General features: G+C 37.4%; 1 protein-coding gene across 1 annotated transcript in view; it reads left to right on the top strand.

Moving 5' to 3' along the window:
• The first annotated feature begins 2,869 nt into the window (after positions 1-2,869).
• STARD9 (StAR related lipid transfer domain containing 9) overlaps positions 2,870-24,397 on the top strand; it is an 88,864-nt gene continuing 67,336 nt past the window's right edge. The window contains exons 1-2 of the mRNA XM_072427961.1: positions 2,870-2,991; positions 16,839-16,908. Coding sequence (XP_072284062.1) covers positions 2,945-2,991; positions 16,839-16,908 — 117 coding nt within the window. The 5' untranslated portion in view covers positions 2,870-2,944. The remainder of the gene's footprint in view (positions 2,992-16,838; positions 16,909-24,397) is intronic.

Below are 24,397 nucleotides of genomic sequence, written 5' to 3'. Positions count from 1 at the left end.
AGCAGAGATGTGGATTTTCTGAAAGTGTTTACTGCCTTTGAATTATTTTATTGTTTTTTTTTTTTTTTTTAATTTTCAAGTCTGCAAGTTCCCTGAGTTGTGAGTGGAGCAAATATGGCCTTGACAACCCTAACACCTCTACTTGGGGTATGCCCCGACACCTCTGTCTCCTCCAGCCAATGCCACCCACCCAATTCGGCTTCCCAACTTGTGGGTAGCCCTGATACCTCCCAGGCTATCCCTTAGCTCACCTACTTCCATCTCTTCATGGCTTTCATGCTTCTACTTGGGGTACACCCAGAGTTCAATTGACATTGCTAATGGGGGAAATTTATCGATACTCTCCCAATAAATATAGGTTACATGTTGTATTTCATATGTCTTATACTTTATCAGGGGCAGATTTAATATCTGTAATGTATCTATATTGTATAGGAAATTAGAATATCCACAACTATTTAAAAAGAGTTCTATCCTCTTGATTGCAGACTACAAATGATGGATAAATGTCAAACTAGGAAGTTTGGATTTCATATCTCAACTGCACCTATCTAATTAGGAAAACTATTTGGGTTATGTAGGATTTTTTTGAGACGCAATAACTACAGCTGAGACTATACTAATTCCCACCTCCTTGTGTCCTATCACAATTTAATTTTGCCTTCTATTACTCTCACATTGTAAAGCTTGTATACTAATATACCCCTCAGGAAGCCTAACTGTGACGAAACGTGCCAGGACGTATGCGACCAATACGTATGCGACCGTCTTTCATTTGCTAGAGCACTTTTGTATAGTACCAATCATCCCAGTCTTGTGAATGTGTAGCAAGACATGGGAAATGAATTAATGTATGTTCACCATAATTAGGTATGATTCAAATGTGTATAAATACCTAATTGTAATCATATAATATATATATAATAATTATTAATATTTAACTAAAGTTCTTGAGCATCAAACCTCTTTCTTTTATTTTTCACATACCTATCAAGCATGGAATAGCCTTTGTTCCTGATGATTTTCACAAAAGTGTTTTTAAGGGGAGGAGAATAAGGCTATATTTCAAAATTACCATATATAAAACCAAAAAGGTTTTAGCAATTTCTTTCTCTTTTGGCGAAAGGGCTCCTTCTGCGCATGCCCGAGATGCTCATGCTATGCCAGGAGGCTCTGCGCTCCCATTCAGAATTAAGGGGGCGGTTTTGCACCTTTTTGTTGCATAAAAAAAAAAACACAAACAGAATTTTTTCGTACATTACATAAAAGGGTTGTCTACCCTTTTATGTAAAGTGAAAATTCTGAGTTTAGGTACGCTTTAAAAGGTGAAAAGCCCTCAATCCCTATGCAAACTGAAGCCAGTAGGTTGCTCGCTGTCCTAGCCTTTCCCTTTTTTTTTGGTGCAGAAAGAACAGCAGCTACACCCATCTTCTTTCTTCTTCTTCCAGGTTCTTTTCATATCACCTGATATCCTACTTCTGTGTAATTGTTTGTATCTGTCTTTCATTTGCAACCCCTATTTTATTGTACAGCGCTGTATATTATGTTGGTGCTATTTAAATACAGTTTAAAGCGTCTCTAAAGTCAGAATTTTTACTTTACATAAAAGGGTAGACAACCCTTTTATTCAAAGTAAAAAAAATGTGTTTGTGTTTTTTTCAAGTGCAATACCCTTTTTTAAAAAAAAGGGTTCAGCACTGCCCCCTGAATTCTTGATCGCCTAAGCTAGGGGTGTCCAAACTTTTTGCAAAAGGGGCCAGATTTGGTGAAATGAAAATGTGTGGGGGCGACCACTGACCAGGGTTAGTGTGAGCGTGGTCTGGGCGGGTCCCTCACAGCACAGGCCCAGCAGGGTGATGTGAGGGATTTCCTGTGCACGGATTCCGGTGTCAGTGCGGGCTCTGTGCGTAGGGGTTTCCCTGTGCACACATGGGGACTCCTGTCCTTCCGAATATGCCTGCCGAGTAGAGGGTCGATAATTACAAGGCGGTTGACCAACTCCTATGAAATATAAAATAGCTTTTTTGTACGCGTGTATTATATACTGTGGTCAACAGTGCTGGCAGGCCGCATATTATTGATATGGCTTTGGTCAGGTGAAAATGGGCCGGACTTTGGACGTGCCTGTCCTAAGTGATCATGAATGAATGGGTGCGCAGAGCCTCCGGGGATGCGTGACGTACAGGAGGTATCCCCGGAGGCTCTGCATACCTGAGCATCTTGAGCATGCGCAGAGGAAGCCTTTTCATCAATAGAAAACAATTGCCAATCTCACGCATGCGCAGTGTGAGATCGAGTGACGTAAAAAGGAGAACACGGAAGAAGAGAGAAGATGGGCCAAAGTGGGATACCGGGACAACGCAGGATCCAATGGTGGAAACCTTCTGATGGATAAACTGATCTGTGGGATTTATGAAGTGATTTTATTGTTTTGGGTTTACTTCCGCTTTAATATAAAGAATGCACATTTATGTGCAATAAATTACACTTTCTTTATTATGTAACTGTTTAAACAAATAACAGACATTATTTTCATGAAGCGTAATAGGATACTGTTTAATAAATGTGTAGTCAAGGCCTGACACATGAAGGACGCTAGAAAGGTTTCCCTTAGTTACAAATCATTACAAGTCATTCTTCTTCTTAATCCTGACACGCCCCCTCCTTAAGCAGCGAAGTGGCAGCTCCCTAACGGGCCGGGATGGTTGGGATGAACCAAAACAGTGCAGAGAAGGGACGCGTCAGATACTGTACAGGCTGATATCAGCTTGTGAAGCCACGCCCCAGCCACGCCCAGGCAATAGAGTGTTATTGTAACAGGCCCCGCCCACATTGGCAGTACGCTGAAGTAAAGTTCCCGCCTCCTTTCCTCAGGTCCGGGGAGAGCGGCTCGGTGCAAAGTGATGGGGACCGGAGCAGGATATGAGGAGCTCTAGCCAGAGTCATGGCCAACGTCAAGGTAGCCCTCCGGGTGCGACCTCTCAGCAAAAGGTAAATGTGTAGCCTTGTGTATCACTTTACACATTGCCATAGACCAATACCCCCCAGTAGGCTCCTCAGGAATGAAGGGTCTAATTATTCTGTGACAACGGAAGTGACAACTGCGCATCAATTTCCCATGTAGTCACACACATGTGGGTTAAAGTTACGTTTGTGAGTTGTTTACTATGAGCACGTTTTTAAGGTGGTGCCGAATATTTATCACCCATACCACCATATCATTCCTTATTCTCATTCTTTAATTGGTAAAGTTCTGAATAAAGTGGCGAGGTCATTATTTGTATTGCTGTGTCCCCTCTATATTCATCCTGCTGACCACAGGAAAGTGGTGGGAGATACAACATTGTTGTCACCCCAATAAAAGCTGCGTATAAATCTTCTGATGGGGACACCAGGGACAATCATTTCATTCTGTAGGGACTTCTCCCCCCTATGAGTTCTCACCAATGACATGAATTAGGAGTATTGTCACTTTTCTACACTTTACAAAGCTATGCAAACACTTTAAAGAGGACCTATCACAAGAAAAGTAAGTTTGGGTCATAGGACTGATTGCTCCCTTACATGTAAAAAATATCAAAGTATTTGCTGCGTCCCCCACCTCCTAGATTGTAAGCTCTTCGGGGCAGGATCCTCTCCTCCTCCTGTGTCCCTGTTTGTATTCGTCTGTCAGTTGCAACCCCTATTTAATGTACAGCGCTGTGTAATATGTTGGTGCTATATAAATCCTGTTTATTATTATTAATAATAATACTAATAATAATAATAATAAAGCAGATTGATAGAATTTTGGGTGATTGGTCTGCTGGTTCCCTGACATTGTTACATTTCTTGTTGTATTTTTAAAAGGTACCTAAACTCAAAAATGTCACTTTACATAAAAGGGTAGACAACCCTTTTATATAAGGTAAAAATGTTTGTTTGTAATTTGTTAAAAAAAGGGGGTGTAGCATCACTCCCTAATTCTCGATTAGCTAGGCGCAAAGCCTCAGGAGATACCTACGTCACGCATGCCGAAGGCTCTTGGGTCCCCCTTCTGCGCATGCCTGAGCATTTCACCAAAAAGGAAAGAAATTGGCGTTCTCAAGCATTTTTTTCCAACCTACGTCAGCTGATCTCACGCCTGGGTGACGTCCATCAAGTTCAACTACTAGGGAAATAAACATATCCCAGAAATAAAACCCGATAAGACATAGTTGGTCCAGGGGAAGGCAAAAAAAACCCTGGTACAATTTGCTCCAATGGGAAAAAAATTCCTTCCTGATTCCATGAGGCAATCGGATGTTCCCTGGATTAGCAGTCTCTGTTATCTTTACTTTAAATCCTTAATACCCAGTTATACTCTGTGCTCCTAGAGAAACATCCAGCTTTTTCTGCCGATTCCACTGATTCCACATTTTTACAGACCTAACAGTGAAGATACCCTTCCTTATCCGGAGCTTAAACTTCTTTTCCTCCAGACGCAAATAGTGCCCTGTTGTTCTTTGTAATGATCTCAAAATGAATAATGGGGAAGAGAGTTCTCTATATGGACCGTTTATATATTTATACAAGGTGATCAGATCCCCCTTACCACTCAGTTCCCAAACTCTGCAGCACTTTCTGTCTGTGCAAGTATTTAATTCTGTATTTTGTTTTTAGTGAGAACCCCGGAAGTCGGGGGGCCGGGGTGGGTTAAAATATAAAAAAACTCACACTTTGTCACAATAGTAACCATGTAACCAGCTGTTTCATGACCCAAATTAAATTTTTTTAACCCAAATTAATTTTTTGTGACAGGTCTGCTTTAAATGTCATTTAGTGTAATGATAAGGTGAGCAGAGAAGGGCTCTTCATGTGCGCTAGTTCACTGGCCGTGTGTATTCATAACAATCATATCTGCCGCTCAGTACATGCTGCAGATTCACCAGTCGCTAAGTGTCTTTGCTACCACTTGCCATCCACAGCATTAAACACAATTTAACATTTACTCCCACTGAAGGAGATGTATTACTTGTGAAACTTAAAGAAAGATTTCAGTATGGGATCGCCAAAACTTTGAAGTAATTTTTTGGAGCTTGGATGTTCTTGTGATAACGCAGCAGCAGTATATACAAAGCTGTAACATGCGCTGTTCATGGTTTTCCTCTTCTGCATATGATGTATCAGAGAATGAGACATACTTCCTTAAAATCCATTTCCTGTTGTATTCCCAGTTCCCCTTGTGCGGGTTTTAAATTGCTTTGTAACCACAAAGAGTGCTGGGTGCCTGGAACTGCCCTGCAAGGAAGGGGGGGGGGGGCTCCATACTTTCAAAACACAGCAATCCTGGACCCACTACAGCCCATATGAAGTATAAAAAGATCTAGCAATGGCCTTTACTTAGCTCCTTGTATCTTTTTCATTTGCATTTATACAGTTCATGAAGATTATCCTGTGATATTTCATTTTATATGTTATTTACCTATAAATAACAGCACAGGGTATTTGCTTTCCACACTACATGTGCAGTAATCAGTCCTGCAAAGCATTGCTTTTTTCCTTGTTCTCTTAATATTTAGATCTTGTGGAATGCAGGAAACTTTAATATGGGTAGATCATACTTTTTATTGATGGTCCAGTAATTGTAAGTTGGAGTTTGGTTGCAGACTACTACATAGGCGAGTGACTCTGTTTGTTGGCTCTCTCTCTAATACATGTGCAGGGAATGTAGTGTTGTGTACACCCGGTGCAGCTTGTGTCTCCAGCTTGGTGTGTACACTCCTTGTCTATTGTTTTTAAAGGCAACGGAGTTTGTGAAGCAACACAAGCAAACTCCTTTGTTAGGAATAGCAGAGTAAATGAATGCAAAGAAAGAAATGTATCCATAATGTTGTAACTACAGTGGTTTGCATGAATTATATGGTTTGAAATGCTATATATTCAATGGTGCTGGTTAAAATACTTACTACCAATATCTATACATTTCTATAGTAAGGAAATCCTTTAACTAGTGACATTCAGGCCATATTGCTTGTTTTTTTTCCCTTTTTTCTAAATAAGCATTACAATGTAAAGGTGAGGTTGTAGTAAGCTGAAGTTGAATTGGAACTCCAACCAAAACTTTTTTGGAAGTTTTGTTTAGAGCAGGAAAGGGTTTTATCATCTTTTCTGCCACTACCTGCAGCTTCATTGGTGGTTCTTACATTACGTCCTATGCAAGTGACCCCCTGCATATTTCTATAACTGGTCTAAAGATCAGCGAACGCCAACCTTTTCAGGTCCGCGGACCACTAAAATCACTGGCTCCCGACTGTGCATGCGTGGGGAGCCAGGTGTCACTCAAAAGGGGGAGAAACCTCCCCCAGAGTGACATCATGATGTGCAGGTAATGATGCGTGACAATGCATTGCTAGACCTATAATGTTAAAAGCGGGTATTGCGTAAAAAATTGGAAAATCTGTGTTCATTAATGTGTAGAAAAAATGCACATGTAAATGATAAATATTTAAAATCTAAAAGAAACCTGAGAATATGTGCAGATCTACAAGCATATGAACAAGTAGTTCTGACTTTGTAAGCTGCATGCTTGTTCCAGATCACTGACTGTAATCGAAATTAGAGACAGCCTGGCAAAAATCATTTTTAACAGACAACCAGACATAGCAGCCTCCATATCTCTGTGGATTTCATGAAACTGTTTTGTATAGTGTTGTATATTTATTTATTCATTAAACCAAGCCCCAGGTTTGTTCACTTTTCATCTACAGACTGTAAGTCCCCAAAGCAGTGTGACACTTCTCTGTTTTCTCTTTCCACATTCATCTCTTTGTTCAATTTACCAGCTGCACAGCCATGAAGGACATCTGAGGGAACCGAGAAATAAACAGAGAGAGTGTGTAGAACACATTTATAAATTCTGTATGCGTAGCACTTGTGGAGCTGCACATTCAAGTCATGCGCTTCATGACTTCATAGCTTTACAAAAGTTAGTTTCATCCTCAGTGATGCCTGAGGGAAATGTTTACTGCTGCCATGACAAAAAACTAATCTCATGATTCCAAACTGCATGCTATAGTCAGATTTATTTACTGGTAGGGTTACAGATTATGAGCTGTGTTTTATTATATATTGCTGTCACATAAACAAATGTAAATTTTTGTTTAGACTTGGCAGGTTTTTTTCTAGCTGTAAACCGATTTTTCTCATGTCATACTAAAGCGTTTTCTACTACCAATGTATGCAGTCACCTTGCATACAGAGAAGCACGAAACATTTCCCATTGACTTCCACAATAGCAGTTGGAGCAACAGTGAATATTATGCAAATTTGTAAATGATTTTTACATTTGTAAGTTGTTCGTTCACTTTATATGGTAATCACACAAAAAGTTAAAGGATAAATAGTTTTCTTTTTTTGGACTTGTTATCAATAAATAGTGCCACTGAAGTACAAGTGCAGGACAAATGCATGTAAAAAAAAAAAAAAAAAACTAATTGAAAATAAATTAAAAGAAAATCTTAAAACACCTATTATTTACATCAACTGGTGAGCTTACGTAACATGGGGACATCACTGGGATCAGGAAAGTCACTTTGCAGAATTCGCTTCTTACATGATTTTGGGTCCTCAACTTTCCTGGAGAAGGCCCAGTGACGTTTACCCTCACCTACAGAATATTCCAGACACTGAAGTGTATAGCAGCCTTTTTTTACGGTTATCGTTTTATCATTTGTTTTCTTTATTTAAGCGATGTTTGAAATTCCCACGCATTCCAATGGTCTAGTCTACACCAGGACGTTTCTTTGAGGCACGTTTAAGAGCCTTATCTTTAACGTTGCATGCAAAAAGACCCGGGGTGAACGCTGAAAAACGCCCAAAAACGCGGGTAAACCCTTTCATTTATTTTAATAGGGCGGTTTCCTGTGTTTATAAGCACGTAAAACGTAAATGCGGTAAACACGTGGGAAAACCCAGCGCAGACGTTTTCCAGCATTTTAAAGACAAGCTTTAAAACGCTAATAAAAGTGCATGAAAAAAGGAACTATAAACGCATTAGGAATGTTTACATGCGTTTTTAAAAACGTCCTTGTAGACCCAGCCTTAGGGGGATATTATCACCCTGTATAAATATATAAATGGTCCATAAAGAGAACTCTCTTCCCAATTTTTCAGTTTATTGTCTTTGCAAAAAACAAGAGGGCACTCTTTGCCTCTGGACGAAAAGAAGTTTAAGCTCCGGATAAGGAAGGGATTCTTCACTGTAAGGTCTGTGAAAATGTGGAATCAGCTCCCTCAGAAAGTAGTTTCAGCAACTACTATAGATTGCTTTAAGAAAAAGCTGGATGTTTTTCTTACAAGCACAGAATATAACTGGGTATTAAGGATTTAAAGTAAAGATAAGAGACTGTTGATCCAGGGAACATCTGATTGTCTCATGGAATCAGGAAGGAATTTTTATTTGCTTACCTCTGGATCAATCAACTATGTCGATAGGGTTTTTATCTGGAATATATTTATTTCCCAAGTGATTGAACTTGATAGACTTAGATGGAAATGGATGTCTTTTTTTTCAACCTGAATAATTATGTAACCATATATGAGAAGAGGCCACAAAAGCAGCATTTAACATTTAACATTCTGATGTGAAATTGGGGAGGTAAAGGCACATTTCACCAAGCTTTAAAGCAGAACTCTGGGCAAAAATATTTTTTTACTTTTTCAACAAATCCCCTCCCCAATGCAAAAGATTTATTGCTTGTTACTTACCCAATTCCTCTTTCCCCAGCAGCCATGTTACTGTCATATTTAAATGTCTTTGGACTCATCTGGAAATAGTTGTCACTTTTTTGTCGAATGGACATTCATCTGTCAGTTACCATGTGAATGTACTGTAAACCACAATTATCTTCCAGGCACTCTGCTTCTTACTTCATCTGTGAGAATGTTTCTAATAATAATAATGTTTGCATTACCTCCTAGTAATTAGTCAGATTTAGACTTTGTCTCCAACTGTGATTGTCACAATTTCGCAATACACGTTGTTACTATGAGGTAATGAAGCCAATATATAAAAAGTGGAATACACTCACCACCATATACAGGCAAAATTTTTTTTCCAGGAAATATATATTTATATATTTGTTTTGGATGACATTAGTTTTTGAAGGGTTAATTAGTTTTTATTGCTGTCTGCGTCCCTTAGATTTCACTCGACCTGTATAATAATTCTGGTTATCATTGCCATCAATTTTAGTGATGTCATCAGGACATTTGGGGGGGGAAAACTTCAAGTAGGGACAGTTCTCCATTCCATTTAGAGCAAAAGTTAACCCTTTTTCCAAAAATTGCAGTCAGGCAAGTCTTTAATTGCAGAGGGGACAGGTGATGTCACTTTTGGAATAAAATAACCTGAATCTGTCTGATCACAATTTTTACACTCCACTGTCCCTTTTCCATCATGAGCCCCACCATCTTCTTCTGATCCTCCTCCAACAGTCTGAATTTTGGACATCTTGGTTGGCCAGGCCTGGATGACATACAGTTAGGTCCATAAATATTTGGACGGAGACAACTTTTTTCTAATTTTGGTTCTGTACATTACCAGAATTAGTTTTAAATGAAACAACTCAGATACAGTTGGACTGCAGACTTTTGGCTTTAATTCAGTGGGTTGAATAAAAAGATTGCATAAAATGTGAGGAACTAAAACCTTTTTAACACAATCACTTCATTTCAGGGACTCAAAAATATTTGGACAAATTAAAAAGCTGAAAATAAAATGTTCATTTCTAATACTTGGTTGAAAACCCTTTGCTGGCAATGACAGGAATTGCTTGTTTCACCTGCATGGAGAGCTCCTTTGACCGCATGTTGTCTGTTCCCAGCAAAATCTTCCGCATACAAGCACTCCTACCCCCGTTCAAATCAACTCCAGGCCTTTTATCTGCTTAATTAATAATGACATAACAAAGGAATTGCCCACACCAGCCCATGAAATGGCCCTTGGGTCAATTGTCCAAATACTTTTGAGCCCGTGAAATGAAGTGATTGTGTTAAAAAAAGGCTTTAGTTCCTCACATTTTTATGCAATCTTTTTGTTCAACCCACTGAATTAAAGCTGAAAGTCTACAGTTTAACTGCATCTGAGTTTTTTCATTTAAAATTAATTGTGGTAATGTACAGAACCAAAATTAGAAAAAAGTTGTCTCTGCCCAAATATTTATGGACCTAACTGTAAGTCTCAGCACATTGCACATTGCAACATTGATTTGTTTAAAGAAGACAGCGATCAGACAGGTAAGTGAGTTTTATTGCAGAAGGGACATCATCTGTCCTTTCTGCAGTATTTTTTTCTGGATATTCCACATGATATTATAAAAAGGAAAGCACTTCTACGTCTGTCTTCTACACACCACTCTCTTAAATAGGATCGAGTGATCATCCATTTATTAAAAGTATCCTGAGGAAGCCTATTGGCGACAACGTGTCGGGTCAGGCTGCGGTACCATTTATGATCAAAAGAGACTGAAATAATGAGTCATCATCTATACTATAACAACTATTGTTCCTGAAAATGTTATCTGTTTCTGTATCTTTTCATATTTTCAGTAAATTTAACTTAAACTGTAAGCCTTGAAAAGCCCTCTCTGTGCCTATCCTTATTTGTAACTATAAATTGGTGATTTTCTAGAGCTGGCTGAAAACAAAACCAGTAAGGAAAAGTTTTGCCTCTTTTTTTCTGTTAGTTTTTTTTTTATTTAATATTTTTTTTATGTTTTATATTTATTACATTAGTTTTGTACATTTATTTTATGTTCAGATGCTATTATAATCATTTTCACCATTTTTATCTAATTAAAATATCTGAACAAATTGTGGTCAGCATTCTGCTCAAAAATCAGTCATAATTACGATTGTATGGATCATTTATCCTTTTTCAGCAAATCCGCAAACTATAATTCTGTGTTCTTCACAACTTTGTGCTGAATGTTGTGGAGAACACAGCGGTCTGAGATTCAGGTGGGCAGAGCTTATTTTATTCTAATCAATGTTTTTATGGAAGCCTCATAGACAAATTCCTATCGCATATACTGAGATGTGTGAGTTAGGAAAGATCTGTGCTGCATGGAATAGCATTGTTTATTGCATTGCCTTTCAAGCTACACCATCCAGATAAATGCATACATGCTGTGACTGTGTTTTTTCTGTTGCTAAAGCTTAATGCAAGAAACCAAGGAAGCTGTATCTTTGAAAGCTTTCCTTGTTGAAAACTGACACAATGATTGGTTGTGTTCACTCTTTAAAAAACACATTTTGTTGTGTGTTTCTATGTCAGCAGCATGAGTGTATAAGGCTTGTGCACATCCTCTCTATAGTTTATTACACTCAAAGTGTTCCTTTGGCTTGTAAAATATGATCAATGCTGTACTGGCATGCTGGCACTCTCGGGCTAATGAAAACAACAGCATTGTTAGAGGGGGCAGCACAAACTTTTTATAAACTTTGATAATGTTTTTTTGTATCCCCCTCTTCTTTTCTGGAATCCCTAGAACATTTGTGGGTAGTTTTGACTATATTTAAGAGGAAGGGGCTACAAGAGATGTTGAGTCAGAAGATTCCCTATAGCTTAGGAAATCACTTTTCCTTTGTCTTTTGGTGGTTTGTATATTTAGGAAGTAGATGTGAATGTAATACAGACAATACTACCTCCAGTAGCAAATTCACGCTGCTTGTCTAAAATTGGTCCATTATCTTAAGTGATGCAAACACCATTCAGGCCAGCGTGAACCTTGATGAATCTTTATACATCAATCATTAAACACATCATCATGAAGCCACTATTGAGATAATAAGATTCTGTGTATATTTATTTATAAACTAGAATAGTGAACGTGCTGCATTGTGACCATAATGAGAACTCCTTGTTTGTTTCTTGAGTCATAGATATATAAATATATTTTCAGGTCTTTTCCACTATTGATCATTTACTAGTGAACAGAACCTGTAGTATTGTATTGCACTGTTACAAAAAAAGACAAACATCCTGAAGCAAAATAAATCCTACATACACCTGCAAGAATTAATGTTTGAGCATACATTGAGCAGTATTGGTTTGCAGTCTCTGAACAGAAAGCTTTGAAATTGAATTTGCAGGTTGTAGCTGTTGCATCTGATGGGAAGGTTTTACTTTACAGAAGATTAAGCTAAGTAGAGGTCTGTGGTATTTGTAGCTATTTTCAGATGAATCCAGACATTGAATCTGGCTGGGAAAGCTTTGGTTACATAGATTACCTTCCCATTCAACTAATTTGTACAATGTGGAAATATTGTATCATTGCTTTAGTATGATGTCAGCTGCCAATAAATGTTACTTAAGGTGACTCTGGGAGTAGCATTTTTGTTGTATGTAGTCTCATTGTTCAGGGATAACAGGTTAAGCCTGACAGATGACCGCTATGACACAACAAGGTATTGGAATCATTTGTAATCCATTCCTTGTTTAGTTTAGGTGTATATTTATTTTGTTTGCTGCAATACTTTGTTTGCAGCAAAAAAAACTTCCAGGGCAACTCCATGTAACAAGTTAATTTTAGCAGAATTTGCAGAAAATCTCTTCGAAAGCATCAAAAATGTCAGATTTTTCCATCCGTATCAGTCCTACTCAAATAAGCAGCATTGCTTCTGATGTATTGGTTGCTGAATCTCAGTCCTTGATCTAGTTGTGAACCTCAATGGGCTGTGGAGGTGGCCAATGCAAAACTTTTTTTTTTTTTTCCTCAAACAGGCTTCCCTCATATAGGGACCATGGGGTTGGGAGGGTCAATATCTCAATATTCTCATTCACTTTCTGAATTTTTACTTCAGCTATTGAAGTTTAAGTGACACCAATGCTCTTGTTTTGGCTATCCGTAGGGGTCACATTCTTCAACTTATCTTAAAATGTGCTGGCATAATCTTTACATCATATTATACTTTGTTGGTTGCAGTAATAATAATGTCACATGTTTGTTAGTCCCTTTGCTAAGGGGCATCAACTTTCCCTTTCTGCTAAAAACACCTGCCTAAACTGCACTTTTCTGCAGTAAACACCCTCCTAAGCCTGGATTTTTCAAAGTGGGACTTTAGGCCCACTTTAAAACCATCTAATTTTTCAGAAAACGGTCATGGTATAAAGAACTCTGGAGTGATAATGAATTGTAAGATTCAATAAATCGGCTTGCTCCTACTTTCTGCTCATTTAAAAGAGCACTCAAAACCCATTTTTTCAAACTTGCCTACCCGGCTTCTTCTGTCATTTGAAACCATCACTACTTCCCACACTACATATCTCACATCCTTTGTGTGTGAAATTCCCCCACCTACTAGATTGTAAGCTCTTCGGGGCAGGGTCTTCTCCTCCTGTATCACTGTCTGTATTAGTCTGTCATTTGCAATCCCTATTTAATGTACAGCGCTGCGTAATATGTTGGCGCTATATAAATCCTGTTTATTAATAATAATAATAATAATAAAGTAATATTATACATAGTGTAATGATACCCAAGTGTTTCAATTACTTTACCAGACCAGGGGGATTCTTGTGTTCCGGTTCTGGACAGGGAATTTCGGAATAACCTCTATGTTATGCTTTTAGTTAAACCCACTCTATTTATTGTTCTCCCTCTGTGTTTTCTTAGAATAAATTGTGAAGGTTTACATTTTATATATGTACAATAAAGACCTTTTTTATTGATGTGTTTACTAGGAAGGAGGGAAAGACAGGGAGTTGTATTTAGCATCTGCCGTTACAAAGTTGTAGATTTCATAAAATGCTGAACTGTAAATCATCAGTTTCATAACACTGAGCCGAAGATCTCTGTTAGACTGAACTCATTTTAAAGATCTGTGACCGTTACTTGGCCGGAAATACCAATGTTTTAAGCAGTGAAACAGATGTTTCTCTGGATGCTTTCCAGCAGAAATAACAAAGTATCTCAGTCCTAATTTACCCTCACTGTCATTGACTTTTGGGGACTAGCCAAACCCTTGTATTTGTTTTTTGCTATTTTATGTTTTCCTATAGTCTTCGGACTGTTTTCCTTAAATTTTTTTTAATAACTGAACAAATATATACATGTGTAGATCGAGGCAGCACAGGGGCTCAGAGGTTAGCACTCTGGCCTTTGCAGCGCTGGGTCCCAGGTTCAAATCTCAGCCAGGACTATCTATCCCACATTCCAAAAACATGCAGTTAGGTTAATTGGTTTTCCTCAAAATTGACCACGTGACTGTGTTAAAGACATATACCTATGACAGGGACATTAGCTTGTGAGCCCAACTGAGGGACAGCTAATCACATGACTTTGTAAAGCGCTGCGTAATATGTCAGGGATATATAAATGTATAATTAGGAATTCAGATGTGTGTTTTCTTTACAGCAGAACCGCTACACTCCAACACTATCAACCAAATATCAAACACGTAGAATTCTGAGTTATTATTGAAATGAATTTTAGCAGAAAGCCTTTCCTGTTTAAACATTTGTCTGCAGTGGCTTTTCAGTGTCTCAGGGTGGTCTGCTGCCCAACCTCTTCATAGTCCAGCATGCAACCACTTTTAAACACTTTTGCAGGTGTTTGCAAGTTGTTGAACCGCATTTCCTATCAGTTTGAGTCCAGCAACAAGGAAGCAGATATCCTACCATGCACAGCGATCATTGCAAACCAACTGTAGGAATGCACAACTGCATGGATCCAACTGCTGTCAAACCGCAGTCAGTAGTGCTACTAAAGCTCCTGCACTCCTTACTAAAAAAGGAAATTATTTTATGGTCAGTAAGTGTTTATTAGGAGTTTCATTTTTGACAGCATCCATAAACATTTTTCGTTTACAATGCAAAGTAAAAAAACAAAACAAAAAGTAACAAGAAATTGGGAGGGGGCCACCATGAACAAACAATCGTAAAATCTGAACACCGGATACATAGCCAATATTTGTACTTAAAGAGAAATTATTTTCATGATAAACATCTATTCTTCTGCTAAATTTCGGTGCCGTTTTCTTCTACCAAACTGATGAGAGCAGTGCAATGGAAATTGCACTTCTTTGATAGAATTTTGTGGACTGCAATTGTGGCCACTGATTTCCAGAATGTTTTTTTCCAAGGTAAAATGCTGATTCTTTGGCTTCATGAACTTAAAAGCTGAGTCTGTAACTACTGTAGCAGGCACAAAGACTGGGTGACTATAAAGTATGTACTCTAAAGGCATGTAATCTGTCCTTTTAAATCATCCATAGAAAACTGAGCATGATATTCTTTATTTTTTGGGGGTAAATTTAAGTTTTTGCCTTCAGTGCCACTTTAAAGGGGAAGTATACTTTTGTGTTTTGTCAGCACTGTGAGTTTTATAGCATAATTGGTGATTCCCATGAATTCTTTTCCATCTGAGCTCCAGCAGTTGTGTGGATATAATTATGTATTAAACCGCTCTTGGAAGATGTTTAATAGAATCGAGGATAGCCTGCTCAGTGCAGAAATGTGTTGTAGCTCATTGTATTTATGCTCATGTATATATATTTACATATTTAAATTGGATTTAGGTGAAATAAGATGTTGGAAACCTCCCAGGAACGGGTACTGACTTAGAAAGTGACTGTTGGTCGGCATTTTTTATTGCTTTAGTTGGCTTTAAATTGATTTAATTGTCACAGAAAACATCTGGGTTGGTATTACCCTGAAATTCTTGCTTGACTGACTGGCTTTAAGTCACAAACCTAGAACAAGCATGAGGAAATTAAACCTTAAACTCAGGCAAACTCGTCTATTATGTTTACGTACTCTGAAGCCAAGAGCAGTACCTAGGAGTGTTTAGATTGTGCTTGCAGTCTTTACTCCTTGTTAAAAATCTTTTGGCACCTAAACAAGTTAAAGTTTAATTCTTGCAACGTTCAGGAATTCATTCAGCCTTTCACTGTAATTTTCAAGAGAAGGTGGGTAAGTCCGCGCTGTTATGGGTTACAAACATTCAGAAACTTTCAATCCAATGGGCTGCACAGCTCCTGGAAACATACAGATCAAACTGTATGTACAATCTGTACAGGTAACCAGAGTTAATTTCTGATACTGCATTAAACACAATGCTTTGTCTTGATTCATGTACAGGTACAAGGTAGACTTTTGTCTTCTCTGCAATTCTAAACTTTGTAAACAACAAGATTTCTTTTTATCTGACACTGATAATTCCTGTTTTGGGTCAGCTCCAGAGTGATAACAAGCACTTTCATGCATTAGAATTTTAGGATTGTTGCTTCTTCTCCACACAGACACGAATTATTTCATTACGATGTCTTTGATTTTGATTTGTGGTGAGAACTTTTATTTCTGTTAAATGTGTTGTACATTTGGAAATGACTTTCTGCACAACACTTTTATTAAGTTTGATATTATGAACAATTCTAGACTTTCTATTAGCTTAACAGGACTGGCCATTCTTCTCTGACCTTTTTCAATAACAATGGGGTTTTCGCCCACCAAGCTGCCACTCATTGGAAATTTTTTGTAGTTTTACCCGGTTCTTTGTGAATTTTCCATGCCTAACACAGACATTTGTAAATACCCATAGTCATTGGACTCATGTATCTATTCCACAACTACATTTGTTGCATGCTATATGTAATGAATTGTAACCTGTACTTTATTAACTAAGTGAACCTAATAAAGTAGTCATTGTTTTATGTAGTTTGATTAATCTTTTCTGTGATTTCAGATATGTTTTAGGTTCTGTACATTGTTACTCCGTAACTAAATAGTTTTTTAGTAGTACTTTATAGCTCTATGACTGTCAGGACAGATTTATACTGCAATGTTAATGTTGAATTATTTCTAATCTTTCTTTTAGAGAGATTGCGGAAGGAGCAAAAATCATACTGAAAGTCGATAACAAAATAGCAAGGATTAGAAATACAAAGGTAAGAATTCTATTAAAATTACAATTTTTTACACTTAAAGAGGAAGTTTAATCTAAATAATTGATTTCAGTGTAGGAGGGAAGCCTTTACAACCATGCAAGACTGAAGGCAAAGCTGGAATTTTGCTTTAAAAATGAGAACAGTAGCTACAAGTGTCCTATATCTGTAGCAAAAATTTGTATAGGGGCCTCTAAAAAAAACAAATGCCTTTCTAAAGTGAACTTTTACATTGCCCATGCTTGGAAGAATAACAGGTTAGTTTTATTGCAAGTGATTTTATCAACATATATTTACCTTTTTTTGTTCACCCTTTGATATGTTTGTCCATGGGAGTGAGGAGTAGAAACTAAAAGCTTACACAGGACTGATGACCATCTCCCTTCTTTCATGTACCTGTACTGTCACATAGGAGGATGGTGAGGGGTCCTATTCCTGGAAGTACTTTGTAACTTGAGGTAGCTTAAGTTAGTTGTAGTAGTTGTTGCTTGAAATGGTGTTAACTTTATCCGGTTGAAGGTTTTACAGACATTTTTTACATAAACCTCATGATTTGTTAGATTGTTAAATCATATAAACATCACACATGCTTGGTAAGTGTAAGTACATAAGGAGATATAAGGTAAGTTAAGCATCAGCTGATATTTTGATTAGGTAAGGCACAAAAAGGCATAAAAATATTCCCTGGCAGCGGAACTGCCCCCACAATGCAAGGGGAAGTGTTTGCTCTGCTCCATGTAGAAAATAAGAACATTTATTTAACCCTATCTCTCATGGCTGACTAGATCCTTTTTTGTTTAATAGTTTGGATGATGGACGGGCCCTTGGTGTCCTTTTAGTGCTGAACTATGGCAATGGCCCCCCCCCCCCATAGTTCGGCCATTGCCATAGTTCAGCACTAAAAGGACACCAATATCTGTCAGGGAATATTTTTAGAATGTAGGAGAAAGGGTTCTTTAACCAATAGGAAGGTATCGTATAAGGTAAGTATTATGGTGTGCCTAGCCTGAAATATTGAAACTTTTCATAAAGGTAAAGGAAAGAAAAGACAGGCCTTTTATGACACAAATGTTGACAAAAATTATAAATATTGTTTATTAGGTGATGGTTGTTGTGGTCTATTCTATACAAAACTTTGCTGTGCTAGAACCTTTTGCTAACACAGTCCTACTATTCTAAAAAGAGTGATTCCGTGAACAGTATATTCACGTGTACAAAACGACAGACAATCATGCATAGGTATTCTCGTTTACCGACCCGTTTTGCCCAAGTAGGGCTTCTTCAGGGGGTTTGAGAATTCAAAATTGTATCTGTCGATTTATGTCTCTCAAACACCACATTGAATAGTGAAATTAAAGAACCAACTATCAATGTGTATTAAGAATTTGTCATTGAACCATGATCTGAAGTACAGGATTAATTTGGCTGTCCAGACGCAAATTCCGGAGTTTACATGAAATTCACCATGGAGATGGTGACATCACAAGTTTTTGGATTTAAAATACTGATACGATAACTCTGAGATGATGAAAATAATATTTTATTAGTTAGTTGAAGTATCTGTACGGTAAGATACAACCTATGACGATGATATGGTTGTTATACTCGAAACAAGCTTTTATTCTTTTCCAGGGGGAGATTTTGTTTCCAGCAAGCAAAGTGCTTAGGGCTAATAAAGAGGTGGATTATTTACATGTATTCAAATTAATCCAAAAGAGCGATTTATCAACCAAATAATTATACTTCATAGAATTATTTTACTTAGATTAGCCTTCAGCAGCAAGCCACAGATTAGCTTTAAATTAGTTTAAGTGCTAATCAGGCAAATTTGGGTCGGTATTAGTATAGTTTAGTTTAGTATGATGTAGCCTGGGAAAGGGTGGAGCAACAATTGGATCAATTAAATGTACAGATGTGCTGAAAAAAAACTTGCTGATAGAAGGAATGTTCAGGGGAATTAGCTCTTCATTGTGCAATTACTCCTTTATTGTCCCTTGAAATGCTATTCATGAAGAAGCAACATATCTGCATTGGAGTATAAAAAAGTCAGGCTGCCTAGAAATAAATAAATCTTCTTTAGCAATTAAAACAAACGTCATACATTTATTTTAATTATATGTTTAGTTACTTTGCCTGGAGCTCGGAGTTAAGTGAACTATTAGCTTTATGAGTTTTTTTTTAAATCTATGCGGGGCTTTGCTTAAACTATGTGCCTGATAAACATATTGTTGTTAAAGCTAAAGTATATTCTGCTCTGCTTTTGCCTCCCCCAAATAACATGTAACTTACCTTTTTATTTCAAATATTTTTATTAGTTTTCATAAGAAATCTACAACAACAAAAAGGGAAGGGGAGCAATTAGTAAGAACAACAGTCATGTAACATTACCAAATAAAATATAGAATAAGTACATCAGTATGAGATAATAACTGCAAATTACCTCTTTAAATGAAAAATTGCTGTTTTCATTTTATACCGGATGTTAGACACTAGTGATGTATGTTCTTCTTTATACAATACATGTAGATTATGGCTCATTGGAGTGTCTGGCAGGGCGCTTGCGACTTACTTCTAAAAGGAGTCATGAAATCAGATTCCCTTGTGGGTGGATGTTAGTGTGTAGGCGTGAATATTGCTGACTTTGTATACAAACTGCCCCATACTATGTACCTAATGCTCATCTTTGAAGTACTCTCTTCCTGCTCCAGCACTTCTCTGAATTGGGAGAACCCAGGTGTGGTATTCAGCATCAAAATGAACTAATGTAACAGTCGGTGTTAGTTTTACCACACACATTGCTAAGTATATGTATATTTTCATAAAATGCTGTACAAAAATTCTCTTCTGACCCCATCATTGAAGAGCACACCAGCCATTTATTTAACTTCACCAGAAACTCAATTTTAACATCATGATAACCAGAAATTTGTTATACTTCTATACTTGTATACTTCTCTTAGTTATAAAATGGTCATCATTAGATAAGCTGCTGCTTTAAACTAGTAATTGGATGTGTAAAAATTACATTTTCCTTAGTTTTGCCTTCCAGGCTGCTAGCAAACTCAGCACTGACTGGAAGGCATTTGTTCCCAGCACATGATGCTAAATCATAACCATATGTGAATGTTCTTCTTCCATGACCCTCCCCGTTCTCTGTCCCATGGGATCACATGCAGCTCCAAGGGTCTCCTTCACTGATAAAAAGTTTTTCCAGTGATAATAAAAGATCATTCCCCCATTTGCAGCAAAACAGCAATAGCTGATGTTTTTTTCATGTAGAAAAAGTTACGTTTTAGAATTCTGCATTTGTGGTTCGTAAGGCAGAAAATATGTGATTTGATATGAAGTGTATTGTATATATTTTTTTTTAAACATTTTGATTTGTTTTGAGATTTATAATAAAACAATTCCAGAATAAAATGGCAGATACAGTGGGGAAAGATAAGAGATAGGATAAACAAGGGTTTGTAGACGGTCATTGGATAGCCTGTTATAGCTAAAGATTTCAATACTCCCATATACTAATACACTCCTAGTTTATAAAGCTTTGCCACTGCCGGGAGAAAAACAAGTTTAAAGAGCCAGATTACAACCGATCACCTGTTCTTCCTGTTATTATCAGACCCATTAGCCCATGTTCATATTAGTAGTTTCGTAATGTGAGAACACTGACTGGGTGCGTGTTTACCATAAAGATGCCGATTCTCCCTTTAATGGTTGTGTGTCATGTGTTGACTGCTTTGAGAAAAGAAAAAACAGGAAAGCCTTGAGATTTAGTGTTTAAATACTTTTTTTTAATTTTTTTTAACTAAGACACAGTTTGCATGGAGTTTGCACAGTTTGCTCTTTCCTTTCTAAGCAATACAAAGCAAAAACTCAACACCCGATGATTTGGGTCTGTACAGTTTATGAAATCCCCAAATACTCTAACTCGGCCCTTGTTGAAATTTTTAACAAAGGGGAACCCTTCAAATACATTTCAGGTGATGGGGAAACCCTGACAATAACAACATTCACAGCTCACAGCACATATTGTGGTGGTCAGTGGAAAAATGGCACCCTTACAGAAAAACAGAAAGATAATTTGTGTCTGTTAAAGTAACCCGAGGGGCAGAAATTGCTCCAGGAACCCCTAATAATCTCTGGAAGAACCCTGGTTGATAAGCACTGCTTTAACCCTTCAGTTTCTACTTCTACAACATAAAAGTCATAAACGTTGAAATAGTTATTCTTTAAAATAGTTCCAATAATAGTAGTTCCAATAATACTTAGAAAATCCTAGACCTGAACCTGTAGGGCAGATATCTGTTTATTTTTGTCCAATTATTTGCTGCATATTACCAAAGTTTATGCATAGAATACTTGCAGAAAACGGCATAGATTAGATACTAATGAATCACGGTGGCTCAGTGGATTCTGGCCTACCAGTACTACAGTCACTACAGTACTACGGTAAATCTCAGCCAGGAAATTGTTTACATAAGGTTTGTATGTTGTCACTTTGTTGGTATGGTTCAATCCACCTGTAGAGGAACAATAGTAATAATTGTGACTACAGATTGTGGACGCATGCAGACAGTTTACTGAAATATTTGATATACAAAAACTAATATGATCCAATTTGTTTAAAAAAGCTTTCCCCTTTTCAGCACAATTTTCTGTATGCAAACTTAGTGTGGACCTTTTATGTAAAAGGCTTATCCAGGGTGCAAAGCTAAAGAGTTTTTAGCAATAATTTTGCAACTGCAACATTTTTTTTAATGGAAACCTTTATAAACACACAAGACAGCCTTCCCCCATGCAACTTTAGTTGCTTCTTCTGGTTATTCATCCTTTTTTAATGCTACACCTTTTCAATTTTTTTTTTTGTCAGACCAAATGTTGAGTTGATTTAAAGCAGATTTCATGATAATTTGGAAATCCACTATTTGCTTTGGTAAGGAAAATGAGACCCCCATTTAAATGCTTTTATAATGAAAAAATGCATTAAATACTTAGGTAATACAGTTAATGTTTCAATGGAGACTTAATGGCAGCCAATAGAGAAACTCTCACTTTCCATAGGTATTAAGAACGCTGTTTTTGAGTAAAGCCTTATACCAAGAATTTAAACTCTGGTAAGTAAAAGAATGCATTGCCATTTATAATCTAAAATGGAAGAATAATGAAAAGTATTGACACTGAAGCTGTAACCTGTTTTGCTTTCTGCTGGAATGTACTACCCATCACCCCCAGTATATTTGATCTTCTATTGTTGAATCGGTTAAGGGATCAAGGGCATTTCTAGCTGGCATGTAGAATTTCTGGCTTCTGAGTTCTCCTTGCCTTGAAATATGATCAGGAGACTTTCCAGACTGAAGTCAGTTTCATACAGTGCTTTTGTATGTTGGATACCTGAAATCATCAGCTGCTCTATGCATATGCTGCAGTAAAAAATGTTTAGCATGTGGATTTCTCATTTATTGGGTTTTGGTTTTTTACATATGGTGAAATACGGCATTAAAGCTGAACTGCAGACAAACTGGTAAATACACAGAAGGAAGTCCTATATGAAAGCTGTTTCACCTGCCAAGGGATTAGTATTTCTTCCCAGCCAGTCTGAAGATTTATTAAGCCTGTATTGGACTGGATTGCCAAGTTTTTAGATGGCAACCTGCTGTGGCCCTTTTGAGTGGGTTATGTTATCCTTGTTGGTATTTTTTTTATTTATTTTGTATTACAAGTCCGTATCTTTCCTTAATTCCCACCAGGTAGTTTACCAGGTAAACGCCCATATGCACAGGTGGGGTCATAAATATCCGCAATGTTAATTACCTACCCATGTTTTGTTTTCTTTTAAGCATGCACTATTGGTGAAGCTGGAGGACAGGTTTTAGTATACACTGTTATAAGACATTCTAAAGCGGGCAAAGTGCAGGAATACCCCAAATCTCTATGTGGATCAAATGTCTCAGGAATTACGTCCTACCATCACAATCTTGCACTTGTAGAATCAACATCAAAAAAGACATTCATGTCAGGGCCTCATTCTAATCATTAGACTCAACCAATTATTCCAAGTTTATCAAAGCTCTCCAAGGCTGGAGAAGATACTTTCATCAGTGAACCTGGGTGACCCAGCAAACCTGCAATGGATCTGGCCCAGGAAAACATTTGCTAACAAATAGCAATTGACTTTTAGGAAATCCATTCAAAGGTTTGTGGATCACCCGGGTTCACTGATGAAAGTGTATCCTCTCAAGCCTTGGAGAGCTTCATTAAATCAGGCCCATTCACTCTATATCATTAAAGTATTGTATCATTCATACTAGTTTAGTAATACCAGTTATTGGCTAAATCAATGGTGAAAAAGTGCAAGTTTCAAAGCACATTGATTGTTTGACATTATACGGGATAAAAATATTATGCCAGTCAAACTTGGGAGGACTGACAGAGGCTTTTCAATCAAAATTGAAAAATTTGTACAAGACGTTTACATGTAGTCCACTGAATAGTGAATGAATAACGAAATTGCATTGTATTCATAAGATTAGATTATAAATAAACACCTCTATCAGTAAAACCTGTGGTGAAAATCTAACATTAGTAGAGCTGACCCCCAACATTATTTAGTGAATTATTTGCTCTGGATTGCTAAGCAATCAGCCGTTAGCAATCACGATTGGCTTCTGTTAGTGAGGGTGCAACGGATCGCCTCTCTCTTGATTTTCCCCATCTCCTTCCATAAAACAGAACAGTTTTCAGTATTCTATAGTTTTAAGAAACAAAAACTAATCATTTGCACTTGCATTGAGTGTGTGGAACATTTTTGGTGACCATTGCCAACATAAAAAAGACTGAGGAGAAACCCAAAACTGTATGGTGATCCCTGGCACAGGGGTAGAAGGGATACCTTTAAGTGGAGACAAAAGTTATAATGACATGTTTTTCCTCCTACCAAAGAGATATTTAGTTACTTACCTTCAGATCTCAAGGCAAGTATTAAAGATACACTTCTCTGATGGGGGTGCTGACAGCAAGAAAAATCTGAGAAATGTCTTAACCCCATCTGAATATGAATTAAAAACTAGAAAGAATATTTACTTGAAATTTCTATATTACAGAAGCACATTTTCTAGATGAAAATCGCCCAATATTCTAATTTGCAATACAGAATGACAGCTGCAGTCTGGATCCTATGAACGACACCTTCACTTACATTTAAAAATGAGCCGTCCAATATGGAGAAGTATGTCATGGACATAAAGGGAACCACAAGTGTTCTCTGGTTACACCGGGTTATTGTATTGCAGTGCTGGAGCTTTGTGGCTGCTCATTTGTGTGAGGTTTACCCAGGTTAACATTGGGAGATGAAATGATAGAACCCGGTGGTAAGCCACAGATATAGTGGGAGGAGGCCCTGTAGCCAAGAAAGTCTGCTGTAGTCATATTGAAATAATAAGGAGAACAAAGCAGCTGTGTAATGGAAACATCTGTATGAGATTTAATCTTG

This window comes from Pyxicephalus adspersus, chromosome 12, assembly GCF_032062135.1.
Source record: "Pyxicephalus adspersus chromosome 12, UCB_Pads_2.0, whole genome shotgun sequence".
Classification (NCBI taxonomy): domain Eukaryota; kingdom Metazoa; phylum Chordata; class Amphibia; order Anura; family Pyxicephalidae; genus Pyxicephalus; species Pyxicephalus adspersus.
This window is presented reverse-complemented; position numbering and strand designations above follow the sequence as displayed.